The sequence below is a fragment of the Platalea leucorodia genome, assembly GCF_965183815.1.
Source record: "Platalea leucorodia genome assembly, chromosome: 10".
Classification (NCBI taxonomy): domain Eukaryota; kingdom Metazoa; phylum Chordata; class Aves; order Pelecaniformes; family Threskiornithidae; genus Platalea; species Platalea leucorodia.
The window spans coordinates 9198968-9223387 of NC_138832.1; the positions used below are offsets into that span (position 1 = coordinate 9198968).

General features: G+C 49.1%; 1 protein-coding gene across 1 annotated transcript in view; it reads left to right on the forward strand.

The window, feature by feature from the left end:
- The window catches only part of GPC3 (glypican 3), a gene marked incomplete at both ends in the record, with an annotated part of 152178 nt that extends 128087 nt beyond the window's left edge, over positions 1-24091 (forward strand). Inside the window, one exon of the mRNA XM_082323621.1 lies at positions 23916-24091. Within this exon, the coding sequence (XP_082179747.1) occupies positions 23916-24091 (176 nt within the window). The remainder of the gene's footprint in view (positions 1-23915) is intronic.
- Positions 24092-24420: the final 329 nt, after the last annotated feature.

Below are 24420 nucleotides of genomic sequence, written 5' to 3' on the forward strand. Positions count from 1 at the left end.
GTGAATGACTATAAACATATGTTGGTGAGCGCTATATGCTAATAAATTCATTATTATGTTGCCCCAGTGGGAAACATGGAGATGGCAGGCTTTTTTTTTATGATAGGTCTTTTATTGTTTGTCACATCTGTAACACATTAAGGATTTTGAAAGCAGATAATGTTTACGATAAGGGGGAGGGCTGAAAACCTCCCAGCTCAGAGAAGAGCTCATCTTGTTTGTCAACGGAGTAACTGTGGAGCCGGCACCCTGGCCGTGCAGCTCTAAAAATAGAGCTGTGTACATACACACACATATATTTATGCCACACCAATGGCAAATCATGCCTGCAAATAAATTACAGTATTTTCCCCCAAATTATGAGTCAGTGCAAATGTCTTCCAGGCTGTACGATGCAAACGTGTGCTCGCGCACTGCTGGGATCGGCATCCTACATCAGGCACCCAAAGCAAACAGAGCCCGGGGTGGCTGGCGCTTCGCTGCCGCTCCAGCCAGCCACCCTCTAATTAGCTCACCTCTGGCGTTCTCGCTCGAGATGCCACCTATAACCAATGAGCTCGTTGCCAGAAAGCCTGAAAATAAAACATGGGTGCTGGAGAAGCTCCTGTGCCGGGCGGGTGGCTTTAGCAGGCGCTGGGGGAGAGGAGGTGGACACTTTTCGGGGGGGCTCTGCAAAGGTGGTGTGGTCCAGCTCACCTGTGCGGGGATGCTGTGCCCCTGGGCATCTCACAAGCTTTGCCAGGAGGAAAAAATTCCTTTTAGTGGCCAGAGCATCAGCCAGGGAATGTTCTGAATGATCCAGCAACCGGGGAGGGGGGGCAGTGGGAGGATGAGGGGAAGATTTACCCTTCCAAAATATCTGTGTTAGGCAGTAACAAAAGTTGTCTTGGGAACAGATGGATTTGGCAGAATTAAGTAGAAATAGTTTGTCCTGGGAAGGGAAGTTGGCCTCATCCCATGAGATATGTAAGGATAGATGTGTGCAATAAAGACATATAAAGATGGTTCTGCAAGTTTCTGTATGTAAAACAGCTCCCCTGCCTGGCTGTTCCTGCTGCATAACCTGTAGTTAGTTTTGCCTCTCTGCTCTCCCTTGGTTTTTTCTAAGGGGGAGTTTGTAGTTTGAGCCCCCAGGGAAGCCCCAAGTTTTCCTGCACCCTGCCCGTTTGCTGCTCCGGCTGCTGCCACGTGCTGCCGGACCAGCCGGGCAGGCTGGACCTCTGTGCAGCTTTCCAGCAATCCATGCCATACCCAGGTGCTGGATGAAAGTCAGGATCAGCACAGTGTCCCTTGATTTACCCAGATCTGTAACTCTTTAATAGCTTCTGTCTTGCTTTGCCACTGGTTTATCCTCTCGGCAGGGTTGTTTCAAGAGCTCTCTTCAAATTGCAGGCTTGAGCATCGCCACCTGGGCTGGCTGAGCATGGTTTCTTCCCAGGTGGAAAAGCCATTTGTTGGTAACTCCTCTATACATGTTACAAAGGCGTTGTTGCTTCCAAAGGGGAATACGGGCACGTTGCGGAGCGGGTGATGTCTCTGGCAGCCACCTTCCCAGAGCGAAGGGGCTGCCGTGTTCGTGTGGCCGTGCCCTGTGTGGGCACAGAGTGGGACCCCGCTGTTTTCTTCCTCGCGCTGTGTTTTTGGAAGCTGCTCTGAATCCCCGTGAGTTGCAACTTTCATCCTATTCTGCTTTTAAACACCTCCAAATGTCCCAGTAAACCATTCCACGTTTTAGAGGTCTCAGTGCTGAGATGTTGTTCCTGCAGCTCAGCCTTTGGTAACCTTCCTCTCATCACCCCGTTTTCTCCCAGGTTTGTTTCTGGAGGTGCCGTGAATCCGAGCTCCTTCCACCCCCCTGCTGTGGCAGGGAACGGGAGATGCTGCTGCTGCTATGGCATCTGAATTGCTTTTTCCTGGGGTGCAAAAGGCTGTTCATTTTGGGGAGCAAACGGGTACCGGCAGGTTTCCTGGCTGAGGCGGTGGCCGTGTGTGGCAGCACGGGAGGCCAGGCAGGGCTGCTCTGGGTGCAGCTGTCCTGGTTTCTGCAGCCCATTCCTGTGGGAAAGTTTCCTTAGCAGTGGGTATTTGTGCTGGAAAAGGGGATGCTCCCAACCTGGGGGCACTCAGTTGTCTGCCAGGGCTCACTCCATGCTTGTGCTGGGAGACAGACCAACAGTAGTTAAAATATTTACAAGATCATCTCTTCCCATCCTTTATCATGGTGATTGCTTCTCCGCAAATGCCTTCAGGGCGCCCGTATCTGAGCGGCTAGTACCTGCTGATACGGCTAGTACCTGCTGATACCGCTCTGCTCCATTTAGTGCTGGGTCTTGGGACGTTCATCTGGCTGCTGAGAAAGACAGATTTTTCAAATACTTGATTGACTTTTAAAATACTCCTTCCGCAGGTGGAAAATGTCCCCATCTGCGTGGATTTTGCTGACAGCGCAGGGCCACGTGGCTGTTGTGCCTTCCCGCTGTACAGCCTGCAGGCTTGGATTGTCCTACTGAAAAATATCATGCGTACAATGTCAATATTTATTGTACGTGGCTCTGCTCAGCCTTCAGCAGAGGTGCCCTGTCCTCGGCTCACGCGGCAGGGTGAGTCGTGTCGGTTTGACACAGCATCCTTCCACTGTTTTTTTCTATCTGCTAAAAGCTTTAGGACTTTTAACTATAATTTTTGTAGCAGCAACTTTTTTTTCTTTTTTTTTTTTTTTTTTTTTTCAAAGAGGGTGCTGTTGAATGCTTGACTGAAGCAAGGATAGCAGAAGCTTACTGTTTTACAAGACATTTATCCTGTCCCAGGGCAAAAAAATGACAAGGCCAAATGTCAGCTAGATTATCCTGATGGAAGAGCTGGAATCGTACCAACTAAAACAGTGCAATAGCCTGATTATTGCTTTTCTATTTCAAGTGTTTGTGTTTCTTGAAATTTCTCCTTTTAATGAAGATTTGGTTGGATGTCAAGAATTCTTTGTCACTATCCAAATACAAGCTAGAAGATGGAGAGGGAGTCACATGTAGCAGTTAGCTAAATTTCTAATTGAGTGACAAGTTCATTAATTCACTTCTGACGTCAGCAAAAATGATTTTTTTATTGACAGACTGGGAAAATTATTGGTGGCTTTCAGAGATGAGCTTGCTTATAGCATCCTTCAGCTGGCTGTTTGTGCTGCCGTGACTCTTCCAGGCCTCATGTTGTATATAATGTATACATTTTGAAGGGTTCTTGTAACTTTTGTGCTGTGATTTCCTCCAAAGAAACAGTAAGTCTGCAACTGAAGAACTAGAAATTCATCTACCAGAATAAGTTTGCACTTTGAGAAAAGCTACATATATGCAAAAACATGTATGAAATCAGCAAGTAAATCTACTGGACATATGAATCCCATGCTCCTGTTTTTCTGGTTTCGATTTTTAAAAAATTTTTTATATTTTTTTTAACTTTTTCAATGTTGTGCTTACAGGTTGCAGATCCAAGTCCATCTGGGCAATTGGTCTCTAGTATTTTTAGGAGCTGACTTCCACTGCCTCAGTCCCTTCAGACCCAAAGCAAAGAATGATGTACCATTTTTTTTTTAAAGCAGGATCGGTGGAGGGCATGCAAATCCCTGATATCCTCATATCCATAAATCACAGGCATCACATTCCCAATGTGAGCAGATGTTGGCCTAAATCCTTCTCTGGGAAGCCCAGAGCAGCACAGATGAAGCTGGTTGTTGGGCTCAGTATAAGGTGACTGGGTGAGGTTGAAGGGTTGGAGACACACTGAAGGTCAGATGAGATGATGCTTCTGCTCTTACACTGTACAAATGCACAAATATCTTTGTGAGTCTATGATCGCTTATCAATCCCAGATGTTTATCATGCCAGTCTGCTGGCAAAAGGTTTACCCTTTATTTGGGTTATAAGTTTGAATAACGGCTCCTATTATGCCAGAACGTCTAAGGAGATACTTTTCAACAGTGTAATTTGGGAGCTAATGTATCTTTAAATTGTTACCGAGTGCAGCATTGTGCATGACTGAACGCATAAAAACAATTTCAAGTATGCAAAAATCTGCCCAGTTGCAATAGTGATAGTCATATTTATCTTTAAAGGATGATGAATCTGTTTTTCTGTGGCTGAAAACACGTGAATTCTTCCGAAGTTGGGAAACACAATTCCCGACTCGTATAGAAACTTGCTTTTCTTTTTGTGCCGTTTTTCATTGCAGAGAGACAAAATAGTTTAACTGGATTTCTTTTTAAGGGATGACAATAAAGGAATATTTCAGACATAAGCAGACCAGGTGCTACTTGCTAATGGACCGACAAGATAACCTTACACTGATAGTCAGGGCATCATATCTGCGCGGTTTGTCATACAAAGAGAGGTTTGTCTGCGAGCCTGATAACAATATAACGTGTTGATTGACTTTTCACATAGGAGAGGGTGCCCCTTTCATGAGTGGCTTGGCTTTTACTAATGCCTTACTGCAGGTAAGCTGATAAGAGCGATTATGGGGATGTAATAAATGAGGCCGTAGGGCACAGACCTGCTTGGTGTTGCAGGAGAGGGCTCCGGCCCCAGAGCGTGTCCCAGCCGTGCCGGCCGATGTGTGTGCCCAGCACTCATGTTGGTGTGCTGGCGCTCAGCTGCAAAACATCCTGGAGATGTCCTGTGGGCACGGGGCTGGACCATTCTTCTCTTGCCCCATGGCTGCTGTGGCTCCTGGTTTCAGAAAATGGGGGATGCACCCTGCTTGAAGAAGGGCTGCCTTCTCTCCTGGCAGCATTTCCACTCCTCTGCAGTCCAAGATAGGCTGGTTCAGCTGAGATTCCTTCCTTGTGGACTGCTGGATCAGTGTACCTCACTGCATTGTCTTTAGCCCTGATGCAGAGCGAAGACGGGTGGGTGCTGAGTGCCCATGGTCCTTGGGATCGTGCTGCAATTTGTCATATCTGCTTATACTTCAGGTGTTTTTGACCGCCTGGGCACCACTGAAGGGGAGCAGACACGGGACAGTACTATAGCTGAGCTACTGCTCTGTGGTGCTGAGAAACCACAGCCACCAGCTGAATGCAAGACTGGGGTCAGCAGGACTGGGATCCTTTGGCGCATACCGCCGTGGTGCTGGGGATTTGGCTACGGGCAACGGCAAGGGTTGAACAGGAGGAACGTCACGCAGCGGGGACGCCCAGAGTACGTGGAGTCAAAGTCACAAGAAGACAAATTCACAGAACTAAGGTCCATCAAGGACTATTAAACACAGCTTGGCTTGGGATGAGCTCGACATGCGTCTGCCCAGAAAGCGCCTTGGGGAAATACAACTATGTGAATAACTGGAGACACAATTAACATTGGGCCAGGTGGCCCTGTCTCATTGAAAGGGTCTAGGAGAGGGTCCTGGGCTCTCAGCTGTGGCTGCTGCATTGCTGTCCATCTTCTTGCCCTGAGGGAGATGTCCGAGAGAACAGATGATGTTTCAGGTGGACCATGGAAGCCACCACTTGTTGGAAAACTTTTGGGTTCAACTTTCGGGTTCAACTTTCGGGTTCAACTTTCACAGAACTCTTGAGCCCTAAAGGGAAGAAGATGGGAAATGCTGAAATTCTCCAGACTGCCTTAAAAATCCTGACCTCTCGGTTCCCGTCTTCAAATTTGAACGAATGTGTTTGTTTTTATATAGGATATTGTGGTGATGACCTAGCAGTGCGAGTTGCAGCATCGCATTATGGCAGTAACCGAAGGCTCTGGGGAGCTGGTGTTTACTTAGATGCGGTTGAGTGAGAGCCTACACGGCGGCCATCTCCTTACCCGGGATCCAACAGGTTCTTACTTGCTGCAGACGGGAGCATTGCATTCTTGAAAATTAGTTTCTACATCTTTCCATAAATATAAGTGTATGTATCTATGATCTAATCAAGCCTGACTAAATGAAGCTGCGAGTTAAATATCTGGAAGATGTCTGGATCTTAACAAACAGTGATGCTCCCTGGAAAGTCATGGGTTGTACCCTGGGTGGAGGAAAAGGCATTGCCTGGATGAGGCTCTCAAAATCAATGGACAGACCATGCTGGACTTGTGCACAGGTCTGATCCTGGAGCTGGGCGCTGGTGGTTGATGGTCTCCAGCAGAAGGAAACACAGAGCTGCTCAGAAAGCAGCCTGTCTTTTTAGTCCTTGCCAAAAAGACATTGGAAAGAGGGAAAGGGATGCTCCTCCAAAGAAATCTCTCAAGACTCGTTGTTTTGAATCCACATTTCTTTCCCTTTTCTCCCCACCCCTTGCTTTGCAAGTGAAAATAGTGTGCGGTTGGGTCTGGGCTGCAAATCACTCATCAGTCGGTGTATTACCAGGACACGATCGGTTACTGAGTCAACACTGCTCTGTGCGCTCCAGAAATGGGGGATTCATCATCCGTCAGGACGGAGCTCTTCGACTGTTGCGCGTTAGCCGTGACCTGTGCGCGCACATCTGCCGGGGCCAACACCAGGAGTAACATGAACTGAACCAGGTGTGTCCATCCGAGCCCTGGCTCCCCCGATTCCCAGGTGGACCTCCAGCAGATCCCCGACCCCTCGCGTGGCTGGGATGGATGAGCTGTGAACTGGAGGAGAGGTGTTCTCCATCCTGCGCGGTGGCTGCCGGCGGGCTGTGCTCTGCCTTCGCCTTCCATCCCTGGCCCTGGGGTTTTCCAGGGCTTTCATGGCTCTAAGGAGAGCCCAGATGGCTTCCTTCCATATCAACAAATTTCAGGCAGCTGAGAGCTTCTGAAGTTTGCCGGCCTTGCCAGCTTTTCTGAGTCTTATGGTGCATCTCACCTGGGGCAAAAGCAGCTTGACCCCAAAATTTAACCTCCCCTCACACTGTTTTAAGGACAGGTCAGAAGCTTTCTGATGGGAAGACTTTGTGTTGGAAGATGCCTGTCTGCTGGAACCGGGATGCAATGAAGCATGCTGGGCTTTTGGATAAGATTTTTTTTGTTTTGGAAATAAATTAAAACATCTTTCTCTGCTCCTGCAGCGGAGAAATGCCGCAGCAGCCTGCTCGCCCATACTGCAAGGTAATGCTGTCAGCTTTCATTCCAGAGCGGCTCCTTGTCTAAAAGTCTGCTTGAGATTACGTTTTTAATTATACCACAGAAAAAAAATGAAATCCAAGTGAGTTGATTGGACTTTGTTGGAGTGGTATGTCAACTTGCCTTCTTTTTTTTTTTTTTTTTTTTCTTTTTTTAAACAGAAAATTTGGCTGCATTGTGCCTTTGTTCTGCTTTGGAGCAGTAGCACATTCCCCGTTTTCTGTGGGAATGGAAATCTGGCATTTTGACCAGCTTCTGTTGTTTCAGAAAATGTCTTCAATGGTATTTGGGGCTCTTGACAACATCTTGCTGTCTGTTTCTGTTTTTCCTTCGCTCTTTGCTTCCCATGGGACCTGGGTCGATGCTCTGCCCTTCCCTCCCGCGGGAGGCTGGGTCTGCACCCAGCGCAGATCTTGAACGCAAACCCAGCCCAAGGACGTCGCCTGCCAGCAGCACCTTTCCTTCCCCACACCTTAGTTCCTCCGAGGGCCCTTTCTGCGTATCCCATCCCCGAGCAGCCGGGAGCCGGTGCCCGAAGCACTGCCTTGGGGCTGACTCTTTGCTGGCTGCTGGAGGACCCTGTGCCCTGCTGCATGCCCAGGATGCTGCCGCGTCCCTTGGCTGGCTGCTCCCTCGGTGGTTACGTGCCACGATGTGCGGGGACGTATGTATTGTGGCGGCAGGTACTGCTGGCTGCTGTGGGACCTCGCTGGCTGCACTGGGTTTGGCAGCTGGACAGACTGCCAGGGCATCCGTTACCATCTCAGTCCAACACAGGAGTCCCAGCAGGATTTCTAAAATGTAAATTACAACTGCAATGTGATACACATCCTTTTTCTTCTCCCCCCTTCCCCCCCCTTCCTGTTTTAATTCAGTATCTTGAGTCTCTGTAAAATTGTTGGACTCAAAGCTATTTTGGAGTTGCTTGTGTCCCATGGATACTGGAGACGCTTCCTGCATGGGGAGGCAGACATCTGCTGCAGCCTGTTTTTGGACTTTTTTTGTGTTCGGCAGGCTGCAGTTGGCAGGTGGGAGCCGGTGGTTATTATCAGAGTCTGAGTAATATCCTCTGCCTCCCTGATAACTCTCCACCGGCTGCTCTGCAGCTTCGGTACGTTCGCCTGTCCTGTTCTGGTTCTGTGTAGATCATTCTAGTAAAAAGTAAATAAATAAAAAAAAAGTTGTATGCTCCCCAAAGTCATCGCAGAACACAGCCTGCAATATCTCTTCCCTTGTCCACATAAATCATCTGCTAAGGCAAGCGCAGAGGATGTGAAGGAATGCATTTATACCCGCAACGCTCTCCTCTCCCCTTCCCTCTAAGGGCAAACTTCCCCGCGTGTGCTCCGGCGCCTGTTGGCAGGGAGCATCTGATGTGCTGTCGCCTTCCATTTCCCTTCCTGGCACTTGTAGCTTTATTTCTGCCTTTGCAAAGACTAAAAGAGGCTCAAGGTCCAGAGGAGGGCCACAAAGATGATCAAGGGGCTGGAGCACCTCCCGTATGAGGACAGGATGAGAGAGTTGGGGTTGTTCAGCCTGGAGAAGAGAGGGCTCCAAGGAGACCTTCTAGCGGCCTTCCAGTACTTAAAGGGGGCCTACAGGAAAGATGGGGAGGGACTCTATCAGGGAGTGTAGTGACAGGACGAGGGGTAACGGTTTTAAAATGACAGATTAAAGAAAAAATTCTTCACTGCGAGGGTGGTGAGGCACTGGAACAGGTTGTCCAGAGAAGTTGTGGATGCCCCATCCCTGGAAGTGTTCAAGGCCAGGTTGGATGGGGCTTTGAGCAACCTGGTCTAGTGGAAGGTCTCCCTGCCCATGGCAGGGGGGTTGGAACCAGATGATCTCTAGGTCCCTTCCAATGCAAACCATTCCGTGATTCTATAAGGTGTGCCCAGCATCACATAGCCAACATGTGGCTATGCATGGCCACTTCCCTGCGGCTGCTGCATGGTCCGTCCATGGGTGCTTTCGCCAATGGAGCAGTTTTTCTAAATGTGGGGCCAGTGGCAGATATCAGGTGCGGGGGGGTCACAGCGTGACCCCTGGTGCTTTCAGGGGAGGCGTTCATCCTGGATGAGCAGGCTGTGCCGAGGAGCCGCTGCAGCTGGGTGCAGGGAGCAAAGGCTTTGCAGGTGCTGCGTTCCCCTCCAGGGCTCTGGTGGGACGTTCCTGGCTGTGGGCTTTGGTGGCGGTCAAAAAGCTTTGCCCTGGTGAGGTGATGTGCATGTGTCCGAGGCAATTTGGGTCCTGTAGTTCTTGTGGCATCCTGAATCTGCCCTCTCCAGGCATCTTCTTGCCCTTTTTGATGCCCCCTCCCCACCACTCATTTGCTTTATTTCACCCAGAAACATTGGTGGATGCTCTCCTTCAGTCACTCCAGAAAATAAAGCTGAATGGTTTCTCCTGGGCCCCAGACCACTGCCCAAGATCTGCCGACCCTTGTATTTCCAGTGAATGAATACCAGCTGGTGGGTCAGGTTTTGATCTTGGAGGTTCAGCTGATGTCTTTCCTTCTATTTTGCTTCTCCGAATGTTTTTAGTGGCAGCACTGAGCGGCTGAAGGCAGCAGAGGCGGTACGGCACCGAGGGCAGAGGTAGGTCTGGTGCAGCCCGGAGTCCCAAGCTCCGAGCATCCCCCACGCACAAATAATTCCACTGAACTCAGTCCTGGGGTGCGCATGGAGTGGGGCACCAGCTTAAGCATCATGTTGATACTTAAGTGTCTGCTGGGCCAGACACTTAATGCTATTAGCAGATGCTAAATAGGGCTTTCTTATTTAGTGGCCTTAATTCATTAAATCAGGCAGCAATACTCTTGGAAAAGCAGTGCCGGAAAAGGGAGCAGAGCGAGCTGTAAGTTTCCAATTTCTGCTGGATCAGGCCCCTGGAGATCCGTGTGATCTGGTGCATTGGAGGCAGCGCTATTGCAGTGACTCATAAACAGATGTGGCCAATTTACATTGCAGCTTAATACCTTTGTTTAAAAAAAAATGTTTTTTCAAGACAAATGTGTTAAAGCAGATGTTTCCAGTAAAACAAATGCTTGTGTGATTTACAAACAACTTCCCACCGCCAGAACTCATTAGAAAATGTGGAAAAAAGAAAAATGGTTCTGTGTACCAACAAAAAGATAAAATAAAATCCAAAACTAAGGATATAGCAAGGAGGTATTTCTACATGTTGAACAAAAAGAACTGCTGTGCTTGTGTTGGGAAGCAAGAGGCTTGAGAGTGATTTTGGTTGCTAATAGTAGTAAGACTAACCCTGACCAGTTGCATACATTAAGGAGCAGAAACCTATCTGTAAAAATACTTAACCAGCTCCTGTTATGTGGGATATGGGGTAACTGGGACCGCTGTGTGGGATTGCCTGGAGGTTCCTAAATCACTTCCATCCCATTGAAACCTACACTGGGGGACCACACGGTTGCACAATTGCACTAACCCTAAAGCAAAGCAAACAGATGCAGCCCTTATAGCAAGCTGGATCCCTTCTCCAAGGGATCCCTACCTGGGCATCTCCCCCTCTGCATCCCACAGCTGGGGCTGGGCGATGCTTTCTCTGCCTTGACCTGCAGCTCAGGCTTTCCGGGGCCGTGCAAACCCGTGGTGTCTCTGCATTTCCTCGGGGGGCTGTGCAGGGCTGTGCCCATCCACCCTCTCCTCCCAGGTTTTGGGAGGCAAAGGCAGGCATGTGCTGAGAAACTCCTGTCGCCTCTGGTCTCTTCGGACCCACTTCCCGCCCAGCTCCATCGCGGGGCTGCAGTCACATAGTGCCTGCAAGCCCGGCACTCATGTTACATACAATTTGACACCCCATGTGGTCTTAATGGGTTTCCCAGGCTGCAGCTGCAGCACAGCCAGCACTTTTTGTTAGCTGCAGGGGCTGGCAATCCCCCTTTGCCTTCTAGCTCTCCGCTGCACAGGTATCATATTTTTTTAATGCACTTGTCACCTATTTCATCTAGGCATTTGTTGCTAAAGAAACACTGACAATGGATGTTTATGGGTCAGCAGGCTGCTCATCTGAATCCATCATTGCCCTGTGCCCTGGGCAAATGGCTTGACCAACTCCTGAGAAGACACAAAGTCATCCAGACAAGTGACCACAGCATCGTGGTTTCATCCCCCGCCTCTCCCTGCAGCTTTGCTAGAGCATCACGGGAGGCCTCTGGAGCGACCGAGGCTGCACAGGTCCCATGCAATGCATCGGGTTTGACCCAGGGAAGGATGCCAGCTCTGCAAATGCTGCAGCAAGGGTGGTTTCTGCAGCATCTCAAGGCACCCGTGCATGTCAGGGTGCCTTCCTATGGCTCTGCTGGCAGAGCTGCTGGGGATGTCTCTCGCAGCTGGATGAGTTGGGAGGATGGGCAGAAAAAGGCAGCCTGGTGGTCTTCTGCAGCCTGTCCCACCCAGGGAGGGGTGACACAGCAGCCCGGCAGCCAGCAGCACACATCGAAGCAATGAGGATGATTTGAGGAGCTTCTGTTGCTTCTTGGTGGACAGACACGGGATGTCTTATCAGGACTGCAAGTTCATCATTACGAAAAATGACCTGCTAGCATCAGAGACCTGCTGGGCTGTCCTTAGAAATAGCAGCTGAGCAGGTGTGCTGAAAGATGGCTGTGGGACGGGACTGCTCCTCGCCCTCCCTGCTCCGTGGTGTCTCTCTGGGTTCCATGCCTTGCCACAAAGAGTGTTTTCAAAGTAAGACCTTCCCAGGGCGACTTGCTGGGACGTGTCTGGAGGAATTAAAAGCATCCCAGGAGGAGGAGGCCACTGCTGCAGAGCGTCCCGGGGCGCTCAGAGGTGCTTTTCCCAGCTCGCCCATCAGTGCTCATGAAGCCTCGTTGCAACCTTGGCTCAGTTTTAGCTATTAGTGAACGGAGGCTTGCGCTCGGCTCTTGGGAACCACGAGGCTTCAGTGCTTAATTAATCTCTGCAAAGCAGAGGGCGTAATTAATGCCTGCAGTGTGCTTTGAGACCCTTGGGTGAAGGGCAGCGTGCAATCGCTGTGCTTTGCCTTTCCAGAGCAAAACCACACGGTTGGGGTCTGTGAAAGTCATCACTGGCCGGTACCATGTGCCGTGCGCGGCCATCCCGGGATGGCCGCTCCTCGTACCACGGTGTTTTGGGGATTTTTGGTCTCTGCCAGTGCTGTCTTGGGGAGGGCCATGGGCAGGTGTAGCCCAACACATCTTCTGTCCCCTCTATGCTATGATGTTCCCCGACCGGTGCAAATTGTCGCGGGGACATGGAGCTGAGTGGAGAAAAAAATCTCCCCTCGCTCCTTAAAAAGGGGACACCTCCGTCTGCTTTCCTGGTGTTTCTACACAGGCTTTTGTAATTCGTTCCTGAAATACGTTTGTTTTTCAGCCATTTCTTCAAACAAAGAGGGAAAATTGCCACTAGTTGTTTAGTGTTGGTTTTAGATTAAACCATCCTGCAAAGACTAAGCAAACTGGGTTAAAAAAAATGAGTGTATTTTGGTAGCTTAAGGACAGCCAGGCATATTTCCTTCCTGATATCTCTAAAGCTTTTTTTTTTTTTCTCACTGTCAGCATTGTTTTTGTGGGTGTTAAACATAAAGGAGAGGAGAACAGATTGCAGGTACGTTGAGTTCCAACACAATCAACTGTCATTATTTAAAGAAGATGCTTTTAACCGAGTCTTTAAAATTACCTCCTCATTTATCAGTTGTCAGGTGTAAAATTGCACGTCGTACAGAATTGTTCCCTCTCACACGCCGTCCTGATGCCGTCGCAGCCGCTCACACTTTGGGTGATCTGCAGACATTTTACACCACTTGCCAGCGAGCATTAACAGAAATAAATTAACGCTTTAAAAGCGTAAATGTTGTATTTCATAGGAGTCAGGCAGGATATTTGGAAGGGAAAGAAATGTAAATAGAATGAAATTCTTAAGCAAGATTATTGATATGACAGGACTAAAGAGCTTGGGATTCTCTGAAAAGTGCCTCTTTTCATCCCTCTAATAAGTCCATTACTTGCACTCGGGAATATTTTAAGGTCCTTTTCATGCTGAATCTGGAGTTGAGCATGCTTTGCATTTCAAGCTTTGTCTATGAATCAGTAGAAGCCAAAGTTATTTCTGCTTTAAAATAACAGGAGCAGGGAACAGCTAATCTCTTTTCATTCTGAGTCCTTACATTATTTTACTGGACAGAGTTTGTGTTGGCTACAAAACAGGGCATTCACAAAATCTATGAGAAGGAATTTAGTCTAAGAATGAAGCCTAGATTGCAGTATGCATAAAGACTCCTTCTCCTAAGGCCATTAAGAAATTCCAAATCTGAGCTATTTTGAACAGTGACATTAAATTAGCCTTGCTAATTCCAGTAATTCAAGCCGATAGCTGAGTTTACAAATCTACTAGATGAGGCCTTCCCATAATTACAATCTCAATGTGCTTTTCAGCTAAGGTGAGTTGGCACAAAAAAAGATAAATAAATAAAAGGGGGGAAAATGCTCTTTCTGTTCTGGCTTTTGAGATTAATATCTCCAAAGAACAGTTAACCGGCTGTATTGCGCCAATAAGACGTCCCCTGCCCTGGACTGGTAAGTTCATTTTGCCTCTAATGTGCAAGTGAAATGCAGAAAAGAGACTGGATTTTTCCCGGCTTTGTTTTTTCTGTTGTCGCTTTTCAAAGGAGCATTGATGCTGCTGGTGCTTGTAGGTCGGTTTTTAGTTGTTTATTTACAGGTAGTAATTCCTACTGGGAAAAGAGAGTCTGACTGTGTTACCCTCTTTTGCGGGGGAAAAAAAACAACCTTTGATGGATAAATTCAGGTTAGATGCAGGTGGAGGAACAATACAAAGCAGCACCCCCCCCCCCCCTTATTCCTCTGGAGAAGAAGTTGATTTCCAGATCCTAACACAGCTAGACGTTCCCAGAGTGATGGAAAGGTTTTGAGGATATGTTTTCAAAGCCATAAGGCACAAAAACATGAAACAAATAAAAATTGAGTGCGTTATTTAAAAGGGTGTTAATTTTATTAAAACTGAGCTGAGCTAATGTAAGGGCGAATGTAAATATTCACACTGGCACTTAACTCGGGCTGCAATGTTCATAAAATGTCCTTTTGATCAAGCTGTAAGTGTTTTGATCCTTATTCTGTGAGCATCATTCAACGTGACCTAACCGTAGCTCCAAACAGGCATCTGCAGCTGCAGAAATCCTTGAGCAATAACAGGTCGGGAACTGGAATGCGTTGCTTTGCCGGGAATGCTAATATTGCAATCTTTTGTTGTTGTTGTTGTTCCAAATAAGAATGAAAGCACAAAAACTCTCGTGAAATAAAACGTCCCAACAGAAAATTGTTCTGCCACTATTGACTGTGGATACTTGAGTCAAAATATTAAACAAAATGCTGATGTTAATCTATGAGAATAATAATGGCATGGCCACTAAATATTTTGATGGAATTGGCACATGTGAGTGTTTGGCCTTTCTCCCATTGATAACGTTATTATCATTGGCGTAGCCAAGTGAAACATCTTGATTTTTAGAAGACCACCCGGATTTAAGAGGATGTTTTTCTGCTGGGGACCTGCAAAGCTGGGTGCAGCTCCTGCAGCTCACAAAACTGTGGCAGCACATTGCATGGTCCTGTTCAGAAAAAGGATGGACCAAAAAGCATGCAGGAGGCTGGCAGGCCTCTCCTCCTCTCCCTGATGCAGATTTCCTACCACTGATGCATGTTGCCCGTAAGCTCAGGTAAACGCAGTAGATAATGCCCCAAAATAGTGTTCAGGGCAAAATCAGGTAGAAACAGCTGTGCTGTTTTCGGGGGCTGGAGGGAGCTGCTGTTGCTCCCTGAGGCCAGGGTGGTGGCCAGGGAGGAGCGCGGTGGGGTGGTGCGGGGCACGAGCCCATCTCTTTTCCCTTTTCTGGGAGGGTGGGAGAGGAGGGATTCTGAAATGCAATTCTTGATTTCCAGGAAACTTTTATCTCTAATCTCTGTAATCCGTTTTAGAGAGGATTTTGTATTTTTCAAGGGATTTACAAACTGGATTACGTAGCCTTTTTATTTTGATTTTCCACTGCGACTGTGACATTCCTGAGACTGAGCCATGACTGCTACAGACAGGGCGGAGGGGGAGGCATTTGTGGGCTTGGACCTCGGAGTCCTCTTGCGTTGTCATCCCCTTGTTGCCCTGCTCAGCCGATACCTGCTCGCTGTGCAGATGGATGTGTCCCCAGAGCAATTTGGATGCCCCCACGTGAGCTGCACTGCGCCGCCCTGTCCCCAGTGCCCTCCGTGGCTGCGTGTACAAGCTGACCCGGGGAGGTGCCAGGCAGGAGCCCGGGGCTGATCCCCTCCTTCCTTTGCTCCCTCCTTCTGGGGTCGGGACAGCCAAGGTGGTCTCCTTGAGCTCCACCATGGTCCCAGCTGCGAGCACTGGTTTGACGAGGTCCCAGCCGCGGGTCCCCAGGCGTGATGGGGAGCCGCCTGGCCCCCAGGAAAGAGCAAGTGTGATGAGATGGATCCGACACAGCCTGAGCACCACAGCCGCGGTGTCCTGGCGCTCAGCTGGGATGACGCCAGGTTTCCCGTCGGAGCTGCTGCCACCATCCAGCTCTATCTTTTGGCGCTGTCATTCCAGCAGTGCTTTGGGACCAGGGTTTCCTCTCAGTCCGGGAGGGAGGCAGGCAGCAGGAATCAGCCCTGGTTTTGCATCAGAAGTTATGTGCACCCGGTGAGCAGCTGGGCCTAATTTGGGCCTTTCTCTGCAGCCGTGCAGAAGGCAGTGCAAAGCCAGGTCCTGGTTTCAGACTACAGCGGCTGCTCCTGGGGCTCCTTCCAGCACACAGCGCAGGGAACATGACCTGAAGCTGTTAAAAAGTTCCCGCCTATGAACCCAACCCTTCTTTTTCTATATAAAGTGGGAAAGTCAGGTATGGTGATGTTTCCCAGGGCCTCCTGCATTACCCCATTTTTATAGGCTGAAGTCACTTTAATGTCGTTTTAATGCAGAGCCAGGGATTTATTTATTTATTTGTTTGTTTATTTTAGCAGCTTAACACAATTAAAAAAGCCGGCCAGTGCTGTAGCCTCTCGGCTCCCTTCCATTGCCAGGGCTCTCACCTCAGCCTGTGCTCTGCAAGCGTTGCCCCAGCACGATCGGGGGAGCTTGCTCTCCATCCATGCCAGTGATCCTGGGCAGTGTAAGAGCACAAAACCTTGGGCAGTTTGATCGGGGGAGCTCGCTCTCCATCCATGCCAGCGATCCTGGGCAGTGTAAAAGCACAAAACCCCCGGCAGTTTCTCCAGGAGTGCAAGGCAGGCTGAGCAGATGCCTGTGAACCACCATGTCTGAGCCTACCTGCCAGCTCTACCTGTGAGCTGAGCAGGTATATCCATGCCCAACCCAAATTCTTGGGTTATGACCCGAAATCTCACTCCAGGTATTTTCCTTGGCGTCACGAGTTGTAGCCTGGTGGAGTCCCTGTCAGTTTGATCCCCAGGCTGGGAGCGCGGCTCAGGTGCTTTCTTTACATGCACGCTCGAGGAGCAAAACACCATCCGCCTCTGATTTTTCTTTTCCTTAGAAGAATAAGGGAATGATGGATGTCCAGGTATTTTTGACTAAGCGTAGACATTGCACAAAGTCCTGGACCCTTGTGATTGAAGAGGCACATTTCTGGTTGCCTACTTGGAGCATGAATGCCACCAGCCCCGGTCTCCATGGCCTGGGCCCCGTTCGTGTCTGGTTTCCATAAGCGGTGAGTCACAAAGGAAGATGTCGGATGTTTCTGGGTGCTGTAACACCACCATGGGTTTTCTGATCAAGCATTGAGAAACATCCTTCTGCCTTGAGGGCTGCTTTTGGCAGCTGGCATCTGGAAGGCAGGGACCATTGCCATTCCCTTCCATTCCATTCATTGCTTAGGACTGCGTCTTGGCAGGTCTTGCTAGTACATGAATGTCACTAAATGTCCCGAGCTTGGAGAGTTGAAGGCTAGCAGGTAGTAAGCCAGAGCTGCCTGTCCTGGTCATGCCATAGCAAAGTGCATTTGGGGGAGCAAAGATGAAAGAGAAAATTTCAGTTTGGTGTGATGATGATGTTTTTGGTCATTAGAGGAAATGTGAAGCTTTTCATTTTGCTCTCTTGTCACTGGGAACATTACCTCCCAAAATCAAGACTGTCCTGAGATGCCTCAGGTGACAGCAGAGTGATCAGAAGGGATTGCTTTGTGGGTTTAGACCTTGAAGGTCTCCAAAGAGGGAGAGGGTGACTCCAAGTCTGGGTGGGCTGAGATACATGGAGGATCTGCAGGAACACTGCTTGACTCAGTCTTATATTGCTGCCTCATAAATCACTTCACTTCCATTCATACTCTTCTGTTTCCAGCTTTTCCTCTTTTTCTTTCTTGACTCCTGCCTTTGTAGATGCTTTTGGCTGTCCATGTTTAGCTCCCTGTTTTTCAGTTCTTCTCTCCTACTTCCAGCAGCTCTTTTTCTGGACAGTACAGCTGGATATCAGACCAGGGCATGCTGCTTCATCATCAAAGTACAAGGACTCTGGCACTTCCAATTAATAATGCTAATGAGATTTGTTAATTTTTAATAGATTACATGAGCGCAGTTTGCTAAACACGTTTTTGTGGCTCCACTCTGCGAGTACAGTTCAGAAACTCTTTCACTTGCTGCCAAAGGGAAAATGATTAATGCAATTGCAGACGCCAGATTCTCTTCGGGGTAAATCTACAGCACACCAAGGAGCAAAGAGGAATTTAATGAGTACGTTTTCAAAGTAAACATAGGCCCAGGTCATAAATGATAGCCCTTTCTCACCACCAGCCTCTGGCCAAGGTGGAGTGGAGGAGTAGTTACTTGAATTGAGGCCATGGTGCAGCCCCTCTGCCCGTGCCATGTGATGTGTTGGGTTTTTGGAGGTGTTTTGTCCCTTTGCCCCATTGAAAGCTTGAAGACATCCATGGATGAGACTTTTGTGGTGGTGCTGGAGGTTGGGGAGCCGGGGCGTGCATACTGGCTGCCCCGTAGAGCTTACGGCCAATTGCCTTGTGTACCCTGGGCAGCACCTTGTCGCACCCCCTGGTGTGGGGCTGAGCTGGAGCTTCCTCACCTCTCAGTGCTGGATGGCTTGTTCCCCCCAAATTAACCTGGTTGCTGCCCTCCGGATTGCTTCAATCCTGGGGGAACTTCCTTCAAATCAGTGCTGGTTTTGTGGTGGTGCCTGCGGTCTTTGGGTCACCCATGAACACACACTGCAGGTGCGAGCCGTCAGCGGCACACCGGCAGCTGGGACGTGTCGAAGAGGCGAGCGGGGGAAAAGTCTTGGTTTGCAAATCAGCAATCCCAAACCTGATTCCTTTGGGTTTCTGCCCAGGAAGTTGGATTTACCACTTGCTGCTGAGCCACGCCAGGCTTCCTTGGCCATGTTGCCGATGGCAGCAGGATGGTGTTGAGCCGGATTTTGTTCTTCTTTTTTTTCCAAATCCATATTGCCAAGAGCCGCACCTCCTAAATTGCTGTGGAGGAGGTGGAAAAGCAGAGGCACAAGACCATGCACATGCTGCACATCCATCTTGGTGATCTCGCAACCGTGCCAAAACAAGCATCACGGCCAGCCCCGGCTCAGCGCTTTAATTACGCGCTGGCGCGGCCGCACCTATGGCTGGGCTGTTGCAGCTCATTGCGCAAGAAGACAACTGGCAAACCTGTTGGTGCTCCAGGATTTTAGTGGTAATAACCCAGAGGGCAAAGCCTCCGTGGTGAGATGAAACCGTGCTTGGCTAGGTGTTTGGAAGAGTTTAAGGTGTTTTGGAGAAGCAGAGGGTTGGGGATCCCCGCTCTCTCCGTGCAGTCGTGGCTGCGTAACTCCATGGATGGGTTCAGACGTTGTCTTTGTGGATGCAGAGGTGTGTTTGTAGTATGAGCTGTTTGCATGAGAAAGCCAGGTAGCTGGAGGCTGAGGTCAGCAGAGCTTTGGGTGTTCCAACAGGAAGAGTTTGGGATGAAATTGGACCGTTCTTCTAGATTCAGGTGCAAACACCTGTGAGAGTGAAGTGGTTGGTGCTGTAGAGATGGGGAGAGTTGGAGCCCGGGTCAGGCAGTCTGATCTGTGGGATTACAGGCTCTTACGTTTCGCCTTGTAATGAGTCAACAGCTTGGGCTTGACTCAAACACCTCTCCCTTTAAGAAATCCAGTCTTGCTCTGGAGACAGCCAGAGTCTACTGCATCTATTGGCAACCTGTGCCCCACACTGATGAGGCTTGCTGCCTAAAAAAATTAAATAAAGCAGTGCACCCCAGAGATTGTAATTTTCGTTGGCGATGGTAGCATGTACTTTCCTAGACAAATCCTGAAGGACATGTGCAGGCAGATGTTCACAACTGACCACAAGAGCTGCAGGAGCTTGCCAAGCTGCCCTACTTGTCTCTGACATTTCTACTCGATGTGTTTTGTGCTTATTGGAAACACATGGTCACAATCCATTCCCTAGTCCCTTCACACCACAGCGTTTCCATCATTTGCAAATAAGGGCCATCACCACGTCCCTGCAAGTGCTTTGGCCCACTCGGCAGCCTCGTTTGGTGAACACGCTGCGTTAGGCACAATGGTTTTGCCCGTGGGGGGATCCCCTTCACACCCGTTGCCGCTGCACAGGGCACCAGCAGAGCTATCAAGTGACGCCACGAAGTGGTTGTCATGCATGGCCATCAATTACAACTCTGTTACTATATTAGGTCCATCGCTGGAGCCATCTGCCAGGGCAGGCTTGGCAAGCGGGCAGCCCAGATGCCTGCCTACGAGATGACATTCCCTGGCTCTGGGCTCTGGGCAGCAGCCGAGCCAGCCCGCAGGAGCCGGGCACCATCTTCTTGGAGGTCATTTGCCGGAGAGGCATTTGCTATCAGTTCTATGCTTTAGACTGTGTTGCCCTTTTAGGATTGCAAAGGGGTGTTTCGGTAGGTAGCGGTGGATTTGGCACAGGAATGCCTGCCGTAACGCCGCCTGCATGCCACTACTCATCTGGCTTCTGCGCCAGCTGCTGTGGGACGTATTATACCAACTCAAACCCAACCTCCTCCCGCTTCAGCTGTCTTTTGTAGCCATCTCCAAAGCTAGTGTCGTTCAGCAAGAAGAGCTTTTTAATGATTCCTGCTCAATAAGCTTGCACAGAGTCAGTGTGCCTAATTCTAGTCCTAATCCACGGAAAAATGCCGCCGCTTCATTTTGCGGGTGTGGAAAGTGCATGTTGTAGAGCTGGCGGCAGGTTTTGTCATCCACGCTGCGAGAGCATTGAAGCTTTTGCCGTCCTGGGAGAGCAAACCACAGCAGCTTTGTGTTAGAGGGGCTTTTGTTACAAAAGATGCATCCGGAGGGACCGGCTTGTGTTCGGCTGGAGACCTTTCACCAGCTGCGTAAGGACTCCGGGAAATGGCACGGCACGCTCGCTCGGCTTGCATGCAGGGAAAAAAAAAAGCAGAGCTAATGATTGACTATTATTTTAAGGGGATTATCTAATCCGCAGCCCAGAGGACAAGAGGGGCCAAAATGAGTGAAGATTGAATACGTAAATTAGTGCAGATTGTTGGTAATACCCTCTGGACTCTGACTGATTATAAACAGAAACAGATTTTTCTAGTTCTCCCCCCCCAAAAAAAAAGCTTTTGCAGGCCAAAGGGCCACTTCGTAGCAGAAACTGTTGCAAATTAAGTGGGTGATCACAGCTGGGGCAGCGGAGACATTTAGTGCAGAAGATGGCTGAGGAGCAGCTTCTCTCGGGTTATTTTGCAGCGTAAAGGCAGAGTTTTGGGCAGAAGTGACTGAAATGGCCTATGTGGGAGGTTAGTCTCTGCTACCCCACCGGCCATCCTGCAGCTCCATCCCTGGTGCCGGGGCTCCTTCTCTCCTGGGGGCTGCGTGAGCGGGAGGTGCAGGGATGCAGGAGTGACCTGGACTAACCAGGGATGCTAACGAAGGCTGGAAACCGTAATGAAGCCTTCTCAAGAAGTACTTGCTTGGCAACATTTGCTCATTTGGATTCCTGGATTTGAAATATTATTATTATTATATATTTTTATTTACATTATTATTGCCTGGACCTGGTTATCAGCTGCCTCTGGTCTGTTAGAGGCTAATACTTTTTATTTTCCTTTCCTCCTACATACCAAAGGTCAGTAAAGTTAAGTGAAAGGGATTTGCAAGAGTTACAGATCCATTATTAATACAAAATAAAAGACGTATGGCTAAATCCATCAAGCCTAAAAATACAATTGGGCACAAATAAGCCCAGAGAAGGAAACAATGGAAGGAACAGTGAAAACAAACAGCATGCCCAAGCCCTAAACTTCTGAAGCAGTTAAACAAGGCTAGGAAAATAGCTCTCAAATAGCTGATGACAAGAGGGTTTCTGTTCCCTTCTCTTTAATTTGGTCAAAGAGGATGAATGAGAGAATCGCCATTCCATTTGGATGAAATGCCATGATTTAAAAAATTACCCTTACTCAAGTTCAGGTGAAATCCCAGAATTCAAAAATTTCCCATGTAAAAGAATATGTCTGAAATTATCATTTTGGTACACTTTGGCTGAACGTTTCCAGCACGATTCAGCTGCTGCATTGCGAACTGCGCAGGAGCTCGCATCTCATAAATTACAGCATCGCAGAATGAGGCTTTAAATGGGAACGTCAAAACCCTTTGCGCTGTTAAGGACCTTGCTGAAAAACTCTTGTTTCAAATTTCTAAACTGAAGGCAAGAGTAGTTACTCAGTTCCCATGGATTTTTTTAGTTTTGCTAGGATGTCCAATAAGAGAATATTCTGCCCCAAAAGCTCTGCTGATCAGCTGCAGATCGCTGGTCTGGAAGCACACGGGTACCTGATAGTGCTGCAACCCCATGGGGCATCTTTTAGGTTTCAGGAATCTTTGAGGTGTGTGGAAACACCTTCCAAAACACAGCAGGGCAGGCCATCGTTGCCCTGGTGGGATGTTGTACCAGCTGAGGCATCTTGTGTAAAACAACCACCTGCAAAATAATCCGCTGTAATTGTATTAACTCAAATCCCTTCACTTATTCTGCAGAAACGAGCTTGGGGAAATAAGATGGTGCAGCCAGGCTGCTCCCAAACTGCCCCAAAGCCTGAGCATCCCTTGAGCCAGAAGGACTTTTTCTTTCTGTGCTCGGAAAGCAGCACGGGATGGGCAGAGGTGGCCTCCCAGCGCATCCCTGTCGTGGCACCTTTCCCTGCTCTGCCCGCAGGTGTGCAGCTCTGGAGGGCAGCAGCATAGCTGTACTCTTAAGAAGAAAAGCAGGACAGTTGTGGAGAAGAGGAATCCCGGTGTCTGTGGGAATCTCCTGGAAAAGACGGTTTACCAGGCAGGTTTTGCTTGCACCTGGCCCTTTGTGTGCAGGGATACCTGCTCCCATTCAGCCATTTCTGACCCTCTTTGATGGCCTGGGCTGACTCACTTGTCATGCTAACATTGTTTTGCTTTTGTTTTGCAGTGTTTGGGTATTTTTGATTAAGAAATACTGACTGTTTGCCTTGGCAGTGGTGCTCGTTGGATTGATGCGGCGTTTTTTAGCTGGAGTGTTTATTCAGCCTCTTGGATTCTCTCTCAGGGGTGGGGTGGGATGATCCAAACCCGTCAGTATGCTCGTGATCCACGAGGGCTTGTGAAAGGCTTGAGCCAGGGTCTCTTCTGATGGAAACCACCAGCTTCCTCCACTTCCAAAGGCCAGGCTCTGGGGATGAGATGAACAGGCTTAACTGATCCCCATCCAGGCGAGAAACCTGGACCCCAGAAGGAGACGGCAGCAGCATGAGAAGGGGAGTGAGGGACCCATTGCCTTGAGTCAAGCATGGGTACACCCACTCGGCCCACATGCTCGGCAGGTACAAACGCCTCAGGTGGAGCTGGCTAATGGCATCTTAAAACACCTTTTGCTTTTTGTTCTCAGCCCTGAGAATTGCTGGTTCCTTGCCTTTCCACATTGTCTGTTTGGACTTTTTTATTCCTCCCTGTCCCAGGGTCTTACTGCTCAGCAGGTCCTTTGCAGCCAGTGATGGGTCGCCACAAGTTTTTCCCCCATTAATGTCATGCTCCTTTGCCAGGGCTATCAAAACTTTTATACTGGACATTTTCTTGGGTTGGAGCTCCCATGTGCTTCATATCAAAGTCCCCATGTTGCAACACCAGCATGCCTGGGGTGCGTGATCCGTTCACATTCCTCGCTCTCCAGCGCTTTGATGAGGTGGACAGGGGATGGAATGGATGTGTTGAAAGTGCCGTAAGGAGCATATTTTGCACACACATAAGACTGCAGTAATGCAGAAACGCAGAGTTTCTCGGGTCCTCAAACCAGGAGGTATTCGGTGAGCAAGGCCTTGTGCTCCCTCTGGGTTCAGGGGGACTATTTGTGCTCGCCTGGGTCTCCTCACATCCTTGCGGTGTCTGGGGAGCAGACACGATTTGCATTGCTAAGCACCCACTCCAAAGCTCAGCTGATTTTCTTTGAGAGTAGCTTTCCAGTAAGTCAGATCCCCATATCTCTTTGGTTTTCTAACTGGGGCACCTTATAGTTGTGATTTGTTGGTTTTTCCAAGCATAACATTTGGTGTAGGGTACTGGGAGGCTCTCTGGGACTGGGGCTGGGTGCAGGACTGACAAGATGTTTGCTAAAGTCTTCTGGCCCATCCACCCCTGCCATGATGCCTTTGGACCCAGCTGTCCCCAGCTGCCAGCACAGGCTGCTCCGGGGACCCCGGTGCTGGTGGGGGCTGGATGTGCCATGCGTTGGGATGCTGGCACACACTGCCTGCATTAACCGCCTCCCTCCTTCTGCTTTCAGAGCTGGCGTATGACCTGGATATGGACGACACCGCTGCAAACAAGCAGCTTCTGAATCAACAAAGCAAAGACAGTGCCATGGTCCCCAGCAGCAACCCCGGGAGTGCGGCCCCCCGCCCCGGCCCTGCCGCTGCTGTCGCCCTGGTCCTGCTGCTGCTGCTGGGCCACCGGCCGTGAGCGGTGCTGGCGGCATCCCTCGATGTCTCTCCATGCCTTTTTTTAATGAGGAAGACATTCGGAACCTCTTCTGAAATATATGCACATTTCCAAAGACAGGGCAAATGACTTGAGTCAGTTTTATAAAATAATATGGTATCTTCACACAAAAAAAAAAAAAAACACAAAAGCGTTTGTTCATGGTAAACTAGTAAATATGTAACAGTTCTTTTTAAAGATAATCCTGTTTAATATAAGAAGGTTGATATATAAATTGTGTTCCTCACAGTTTTTGAAGACTGAGGTCTCCATTGATGTTAAGTTGAAGACCGTATTTCATCTTGACTTGT